The sequence below is a fragment of the Paralichthys olivaceus genome, chromosome 14 (genome assembly GCF_024713975.1).
Source record: "Paralichthys olivaceus isolate ysfri-2021 chromosome 14, ASM2471397v2, whole genome shotgun sequence".
Classification (NCBI taxonomy): Eukaryota; Metazoa; Chordata; class Actinopteri; order Pleuronectiformes; family Paralichthyidae; genus Paralichthys; species Paralichthys olivaceus.
Genome location: NC_091106.1, coordinates 9,751,432 through 9,760,877, shown reverse-complemented (window position 1 = coordinate 9,760,877; position 9,446 = coordinate 9,751,432). Strand labels below are relative to the sequence as shown.

Sequence of the window (9,446 nt, the reverse complement as noted above, 5' to 3'; positions counted from 1 at the left end):
GCACCAGAGAAAACAACTAAGCAGGACAAGTCACAATGACCTGGAAAAGGTTTGGCTAAAGCAACTTACAAAACCTTTTGAGAACAGCAGAATGTCATATTTGACAATATTTGGCAATGACGCTGTGAAAATCAAGGATATTCCAGAAAAAATTAGTGAATCCCTCAGTATTATGTTGAGTAAATATATGAGCCCATTTGAGTGAGCTTGATTGCTATGTACAAAGAATGTACGTGACATTTATTGGCTCTTAAATTTGAACCTGCAATCTGCAACATTTCACACCAAAGAAAAACAATGTTGTAAGAAACTGTCAGCCTCTAATCAGGCGCTGGAGGTATATGCTGTATTAGCCCATGGCCTTGGTGACTGTGTTATGCAGTATGTTTATGCATATACATTTTCAGCCTCTTTACTTTCAAAACTAGCATTAGGATACATATTTAGCAATATAAAACATTATCTAATTTGGCCGGGCTCCCAATTCATCGTTTTCAAATGCAGAAGCAAAATTCTCACACAAAAACCACTCCAGCAGTCACTGTAGTGACATAAGTATAAGTAAATATAAGTATCCATCAAGTTTCAACATAATACCCTGACCTCTAAAACCGGCATGTTGCTCTTTCAACTCAGAAGGTGGAAGCAAAAGATAACAAGGGGAGGAAAAATGGCAGTGCAAACCTCATATAATGAGCACCAGAAAATAGCCTCCTGCTCTGTTTCACTAAGGAAGAGGTGACAGTTCAGTTTCGCCAAAGTGCAGGTGCACTTTTCAATATCGAGTCCCTGCAGAGGACACAGTTTCTGTTTGAGACAGCCTTCATGCTTTATGGTACTGACTGCACTTATCATGATGTTTCAGCTGAACAGTGATAGAGCTGTGGGACATTACGCAGGTGTTCAGGGTCAGTCAGCAGAAATAAGACTCTTTGCAGTTCGCCTGTCCATGACCAAAGTGGTCTCATACTCAAAAAAACACCTTTTATTTCATGACATGACACAGCAGAAGAGGAAAGTACGATGACTGATGAGTGTTTGATGGAGGATTTTGACATGATATTATCATAAAGGCAAGGGTTTATGACCAATCAGTGATAACGCCTTTAAAAGTTCCCAAATGTGAAATAAACCTCACAAATGCATTTAAAGCCTGTAATATCTGAGTGTGCCTTAGAGGAGATGAGGAGATAAGAATATTCATAAATTCAGCAAAGTGATTCTTTGAAGCCAGCAGATTTGTTGCTGCAGACAAATTACACACAGAATATCATTGCCTCAGAAGTTTCTGAGATTAGAGCAAAAACTTTAAAGGACCTCTTTATCACTGTAACATCAGCTGCACAAAAGAATGAATTTGTGACGGACATTTATGTTTCACACAGATACTGATCGGATTAGTGTTTCGGACAGTCAAGCACGTACTCTATTAGTAAATTCCCTGAAAATCATGCCACTCTCAAACTGAAGCTTCAGGCTAAACTCTGAGTCTTTCACTATACATTCCTCTTCATAAGTGTTCAGCTGCAGAATTACTGAGGACACCTCTTGGATTCAAGGTGAAACATCTTTAGTATCTGCAATCAAGTCCCTCGATTCAGCTCTATTTGGAGAACTACGACCTGTGGACTGACAATCTTCACAGAAATCTACCACAGCCTTAAATCAATGAATCAACCAATCTGAACACTGTCTGCGCGACTAGTGACAGATCCATCATGGACAAATACAATTCAACTTTCTCTCTCCATGTCTCATTCAGGTTCCTTTCTCTATTGTATGTGTGGAATTGTATAACTGTTGGTATATGGTCTTTGTATACATATTATAGATAAGAATGAGTGAGTATAATGCTACCATGAGCAGAAAGTGTCGGATGAATTTTGCATGCACTGTAATGTTTTACAGCAGATCATTTGTTTGGGTCGTGTTGGTTAGCGCTGGTCAGAGTAAGACATGAAATGTGCATTTCGGTTGTGCGGTGCTGATTCCCATGAGCGCTCTGGCATTTCCTAAAAGCTTACCTAATGCTGCTCAATGTCCCATCCCAGGATGTACTGTGGTCAATGGATTTAACACAAACATGTGTACAGCTGTGTTTAAATTCATGGGCCCACACACTGAAGCCTGGTGGAAACTGAATATAGTTAGTGGAAAGATGGATTCTGCCACCTAGTGGTATGATGGGTCGCTCAAATACAAACTTGTTTGTCATAAGAGTATAAATTAAGAAAAAAAGGTTATCCCACGTAACAAAACAGAACGGCAAGAGATCAAACTTGGGAAAAACAAGATTTATTTAATGCAATTATTACAAATTTATAAAATGCTGTTCTGTAGGAAAAGCATCATGTAAAGGTCTTCGCACAGATGGAACCCATTAGAAATACATTCATTTTCATATAAAACTATAATGTATTTTAACTCTCCACTGAGCCTGGTCACGTTTGTAAAGTATCTTATTTTTTTTTTTAGTGCATCTTTTTCAGTTTGAAATAAACCAACTGCTTTGAAGATCTGGTAAAATATATCAGGTCCAATACATGAGAGCCTGTAATTAACGATTTGGGGAAAAATAAAGAAAAGGAACAATAATTAATAGTTGGCCAGGGTAAAGAAGCAGCTGAGGACATTATACATGTGGTACAGGGGTATTGTGGGTGCCCTGTGCAAATGTGCTGGGATGAAAATGCTAATGCTTAAATAGCCTATTGTTTGACTTATTCTTCTACCGGTCTCTATGATTCATCCATGTGTGTCTTTGATAACTGTGGGATCTGACGCCACTTCTTACAAATGGGGACGAAACCAACAGTCCATTCCTGAGGTGAAGTGCAGCTATTTTTGAATACTTGATGATCAGTCTTGTCTTCTAACGGGGTGGTTTGAATACACTCTAATCTCAGAGGCCAGGAATGCAGAGAATGAGGATAGTTTTTTCCAGGCACTAGTTTTGCATCAGTCAAACTGTTCCATTAGCAAACAAAAAGCCCCCAAAAGATTAAGCATATGAGCCGTAAAATGTAGGTTATGGCTATGCAAAAGACATTCTCTAAGCCTTTTTGCAAAAAGGTATTTACACGAGGGAGGAGGTTAGAATTCAAATTCATGGAGGCAGAAACGTGATGAAAAAGGCAAAATTTACACTATGTGCATAATGTAAAAAGGATAAATTGAGAAATTACCAAAAAAAACAAACAGAATTCATGTCTTGTAGTGCTGCAAAAATAGGGAAGACCTTAATGGTGGCAGCCTCATTCTCTAAAGGCATTACATTGAGTTTGACTTCCATAAATAATGGAAAAGGATGGACCACAGACCAGAGGACAGGGACTCTGTAAACATGGAGACATTCGTCTTACGAGACACTTGAGCATCTCGTGCAGGGCTTTAAAGTGGCATCAGACCCCTGGGTGTGGGCAGAGAAAGGTCTTGGATTCATGTCCATGCAGGGGCCCCGGGGACACCTGGTTATACTGGTAATGTTATGGACAGGACCACTTGAAAACGTGTCAGTTGCTCTTGAGCAGGTCAATGCATCCCTGCAATAGAGTCACATTGTTCTGTGGAGACAAGAGTAAACAGGTAAGTTTTCAAGAAAGTATCCATTCAATTTTGTTGCAGACCCGGGTCAGGGAGCAGATCCAGAAATACTTTTCCACTTTCTTTAAGATTGTGAGCGTTTTCCCACATTTTCATTGATTTCTCTGAGGACATTTCATGGATCTTTAAGACATATTTAGGCTGCTGATATTTATGAGTGCGTGTGTAATTTGGTGCAGCCCCAAATAAAAATCTAGATCTAGTGCATTGAAATGTGGCTTCATAAGGGGACCGTTGAACCAGAATTGTATCTGCTTTTAATCTAGTTTTCTCTCTCTCCTCATTTGAAAAAAGTTGTTATAATGAGCTTTTTATTATCTTGTGTTTGCACGTGTAAACAATATATGTTACGTATGGAAACCTTAAAGATCCTTATCTGAATTTTGTGACACCTGAATATGCCAGATGGATTGTTCTGATAACAAAGTGATGCTGTAGCATGTAAACACCAGCACAGTTCTAAAATGCTATATATATTCCCCAAGATGTACTAGGAACACTTGCTACTTGTAATTATTCAATCAGCCAAACATAGGCAGCAGTGCAATGCATGAAATCAAGCTGATACAGGTCAGGAGCTTCAGATAGTGTTCACAACAAACTGTGATCTCAGCGATTGTTGGTGCCAGACAGGCTGCTGTGTCTTTCACATTATTTAAATGTTGTTCTCCTGAGATTTTCACCCATAACTGCTTGTTGAGTTTTGCTCAGAATTGTGTTCGAAACAAAACAAAAAACGTTCAGTAAGCACCAGCACTACAGAGGGAAACTCCTTTTAGATAAGATAGGAAAATAAGAGGAAAATTGGCAGGCTGGTTGAAGCTGACTCAAAGGCTTTAGTTTCTCAGATAAGCAATCTTAAGTGAGGTGAGAAGAAAAGCATTTTAGAATGTATAACGTGCAGATGAGTGGGCTACAACGGCAGATGATGTGTCGAGTTCCACTCTTGTCAGGCAAGAAGTGAAACCTGAGGTTACAGTGGGCAGAGGCTCACCAAGACAGCACAAACAAAGCCCAGTCTGATGAATCTGGATTCCTGCTGAGGCTGTAGATGGTAGGGTCTGAATTTGACATCAAGATCAGGAATCCATTCCATCATGATCCAACCTGCCTTATGCCCACAGGTCAGGCTGCTGGTGGTGGTGTGATGGCATTAGGAATGATTTTTGGCAAACATTAAATACCAATCAATCATTATTTGTAAGCCAGAGCCTCTCTGAGTATTGTTGACTAAGTGCATCCCCTTATGGTCAGAGTTTTCTGCACCATGTCCAAAAGAAAAAGTTGTCTCAGACAAGAACTGAAGCTGTTTTTGAGAGCAAATACTGTGTTCCCAATTAAGTGCTTGGTGAGTGCATGTTCCCATTGGAAGGGATGGAAAGTATTCTCATGAGTCAGACTATATAACAAAGTAGACATGTATTTAAGGGGTGTTTTATGCTTCTCACCTTGGCATGTTTTATTTCGAGCTCAGCCATCTCTATGAGGTTCTTCCTGAAGGCCACAACACGCCTTCCCTTGAAACCAGTGAGCTCTAGGAGGAAGACATTGAGCAGTTTAAAGGCTCACATAGCGCATACCATCTTCTACACAAGTACAAAAATCAGTCTGAATTTATCAGACATGGATCCACAAACCTTTCTTCCCAGAATCTGAAAGCTTGTCAAATTTCTGCAGGCACTGCTGCTGGTGCTCCTCTGCCTGGGGAATGTCCTTGCTTTTCAGTCGAGCTTTATCTAAAGCCTTGTTAGAGTTCTCGTAGTCAGCTAACGCCCGGGCTCGCCTGTATAAAAGGTCCTAACAGACATCCACACAGATGAACATAACACTTTAAGCAAATTCAAAATATATAACAATCAATTGAGCAAAAAAAAAAATCCAGTAAATTAACATCTAATTCCATGTTTGCTAAGGACAGATTTTATTTTTACAAAATAATAATAATAATAATCCAGATAATACAAGCAATTCTGTTTTATGTGCGAGGGTTACATATTGCTCCTTAAATGCCTTTTTCCAAATTAGAATAGATAATAATTTGGTCCTTGAGCTGAATATAACAATAAAAATTAAAATTTCTAATATAATTTAAAATGCCTGGCTTGAAATGCAGATTATTTTCTCTCTTTTCAACTGTTCAACTTTACTTGTTGTAAGTAGCAGAGCATTTGTTACTGCATGTTGGCGTTGCCTGCTCGCGATGTGCATCACGCCTAGACACCATTGTAATCTGTGCACCTTGTATGAAAGCACACGATAAACACGTCTCACCTTAGCAGCCTGAATGTCTCTCATGTAGTATCTTAGCAGCTCGGTCAGTTTCAGCTCCTGGTCAGATGCAACTCTTCCCTCCACTTTCTGCATTCAGAGTCAAAGTCACACAGTAGCAACCACAGTGTACTAATACATCACGACAAATATTTTTTCTCAGTTTGTTGAGACATGAGGTTCAACTTACTCTGAGTTTCTCAAACAGATCTGACAATTTCTCCAGGTGTCTGATAAAATAAGTGAAACAGTGAAACACTTTAATTGCATGTTTGATAAACATGTCAATACATATAGCATGACATTTACATCGCAACTCAACATGAAAACGATATGACACTCACTTCTTATTTGCTGTACTATCATCAGCCGAGAGACTGTTCAGAGTGGAAGAGATGTGAATATAATCATCCGCAATATCTGAAATGACAGAAATCATCTATCAAAACTACAAAAAACTAAATTCCAAATAGAAATAAATGAATTGCAGCACAGATCCCGTTCCAGTTAATATTTATCTAATACTTTTGTGCGCGCGGGTCATTTTCTCTGCTTTGGCAGTAGAATCTTTTATCTTGCTGTAGTAGTCCAGAAGAAATGTCTTCTCCTGCTCAAAAAAGTCATCGACTTCCTGTGTAGGAGACAAACAAACTAAGGTCAGTGGGGAAGTGGTGCCAACCCTGAATCTGTAAGGCCGTCGTATACACTGTAAGCAGATCATGCAGAAGCCCCACCTTCACTCCTGAGATAAGGACCTCATCAGCTGACTTCACCATGTTTTTAAAGAATCCTCCAAACATTTCCTTGGCATTCTTCCTTCTCACACTCAGCTAAAATGACAGAATTAAGAAAGATAAAATATCAAATCTCTATGAGGAGTATGACTAATTTGTTGAAGAGAAATTTGTTGTGTAATGGAACTAAGTAAGATCTGAAATAACCTTTTTGCTTGTAACAATAGTTCATTGTAATCCACACGTACATGTAGCCAGGGCTCTTTCATTAAACTGCTACCTAAATATATAAAGCTAGTTCTGTAAACAAACGCCACTGCTACTGACAAAGACTACACAGATAAGCATAACTGCTGATCACAGCAGGATGTAAGCCATGTGTCACAAGTGTCCAGTACACTCTTACTTCCTCTCTTTCCAACAGACAATTTGGAAAAGGAAGTCAGCATTATGAGGAACTCACATCCTGGTCATACTCTAAGAAAATCTGGAAGTTTCTGTCTTTGTTTAAAATGGGGTGAGAGGACAATCGCTGCAGGAAGATTTCGTGCACTTGGACAGTCTTCTTGAACACAGCCAGGTATTCACTGAACAGAAAAAAAACAAACACCACAGATTACACAAATAAAAGAGCTTTGGAAAGGACATGACGCTGCCTTAAGGACACATACAATACAATATATCTATGTTTTGACTGAGAGTCACACTCACGCCTCCAGCTCCTGCTTCATTTTAGCGTACTCTTCTTTGGTCATAGTGGCTTCACCTTCCCCCAGTTTGTGCATTTTCTCTCTTGGGCTCTCAAAGTCAGGCTTTGGGGGCGCTGGAGGAATCTATGGCAGATAAAGCAGGAAACAATTTACTTTATTTCATTTATTTTCAACAGGATAAATGGTCTTATTTGTAACATACTCATGAACGTTTGGGAAAATAGCTGCTTGATTCTTTTAAAATTGATATATAAATAACAACAAACCAAACATATATGTTAACTATCCTTTCTTTGTTTTGTACATAGAGCTCAAAGAGAATTGTGATATTACGTTGTCTGTCTATGTCTGTGTGTGTGAATCACATGCGCAAGTCATCCAACTCACTATCAGGCCAGCGTAGTCCTCTGTCTCAACCAGAGTGTCATGTAGCCAGATGAAGTCTTCATGCTGCCTGGGGACAGAGAAGTCTGGCTTCTGGAAAGAGCTCAGTGTGGTCTGGGAACAAAGTTACATTAATGAAATATGTTAAAGGAAAACTGAATTAAAAAATACTATCACAGAATATGCTTAAAATTAGGAGTAAGGTTTTTGTTAGAGTACAAACTGTTTTCTACCTTTGTATGGACAGTAAACTTGACTTTGTCCCTTTCACAGAGTGCATCAGGAATGTCAATGAGTAGAGAAGCATCGTTGTTTAGATCCACAGAAACAGAGCGCATCTAAGGAAAGAGAATACAGCACAGATATCCAAAAAATTTAGCTGACTGGAAAACATATAGGCCTATAATATACAAAAATATATCTTTGTTGTTTTTAATGTTATTTTTCAAGAAATATCCAACAGGTCTCATAAAAGGTCCACATAAAAAGTAGGACTTTAAAATAGCAGAGTCACTTGTCACATCTTGGAATGGTTGCACTTTGAATGTTGGTTAAATAATACTAATAATTATAATTATGGTTCAGCATTCATGTTTCGCACATTTAACAGTATCAGAAAAGTCTTAGTCAGTAAGGCAACAATACAGATCCTCAGTGAGTGGAGTCCTCCCAAGCTTGACAATAACAGGTCAGAGGAATGTGCTGTTAACATCTACCGTGCTGACAGCCCAAAGCTACCATCCTAAATCCAGTCCAATGCCCATCAAGTCTGGCTGTAACTTCGCAATGAGGTCAAACTGGGGTTCGAATTTAGAGAATACAAGAGGAAACATCTCAAAGTCAGGAACAGTCTCAATCTGAACAACTCACAGTCAATCCGAAGAGCTCCTCTATACAACCAAACATGCAAAGAAGTCTACAAAACTATAGCAATGCAAATCATCCTAGGGTGTAGATCTGTGGTGCTTGATACGATTTGGATCCAACAGTAAACAGAGCATCCAGTCCTTTGGTTTAACAGTTAGCTCCACACCCTTGTTGATCTGTTATACTACGAGATCGAGAATAAACGGACTCGTCTATTTACTGTCATGCTGGTTAGAGATCAGATCATACATCCAGCTGCCAGTGTAATGAGCCCGTCAGACAGAAGGTCTCAGAGACAGAAGCAGCTACATTCAAAGTAGGTCAGAGTACAGATATATCGTAGTGTATTTTGACACTTGTCAGAATGCTAGTCATTTTAGCTGTATCAAGTGTAGCTATGAGCAATTAGCGTAAAGCGAGGCTAGTTTTAACAAGTTGACTAAGTTAGTGAACATTAACGAACAAGAGTTTTCTCAGCCCACATGCAAACTGACTTTTCTCGTGTGGGTTTAACAAACATCACGTTAGCTTTACCGATGGCACGATAGCTAGCTTTAGCAGCAGGCTAGCGTTATGTGGGCAGGAAAAGTTAGCGGCATTAAGTTGCCACAAAGCAAGTTTCACGCTAGCGGGGCTGAGTTTTCATGGAGCTCACGTGCCAGGAGCCTTTTGCCTCACCTTTTCCTTGTTGTTTTCGTCTAAAGAGGATGTCATGGTGAGACTGAAATTGACGGAATGGCAAAAACAGGCCAACCACCCGAATAACAAAACTACAGGCAGGAAGCCCTCCCTCCCTCCGCTCACTGACGAGCTGTCAAACCGTTTTCTTCGCCCACTTCCTGGTGATGAAAGATAAACCCCGCCTTACAGAGAATTTGAT

General features: G+C 39.5%; 1 protein-coding gene across 1 annotated transcript; it reads right to left on the bottom strand.

The window, feature by feature from the left end:
- Positions 1-2,279: 2,279 nt before the first annotated feature.
- Positions 2,280-9,445, bottom strand: snx5 (sorting nexin 5). The gene is made up of 13 exons (XM_020092434.2): positions 9,245-9,445; positions 7,933-8,037; positions 7,703-7,813; positions 7,317-7,438; positions 7,069-7,192; positions 6,606-6,701; positions 6,397-6,502; positions 6,216-6,291; positions 6,062-6,101; positions 5,875-5,961; positions 5,241-5,400; positions 5,052-5,137; positions 2,280-3,563 (listed from the first exon to the last, which is right to left on the bottom strand). Exons 1-13 carry the CDS (start codon positions 9,278-9,280, stop codon positions 3,513-3,515), a joined length of 1,200 nt encoding a protein of 399 aa, XP_019947993.1. The 5' UTR covers positions 9,281-9,445; the 3' UTR covers positions 2,280-3,512.
- Position 9,446: the final 1 nt, after the last annotated feature.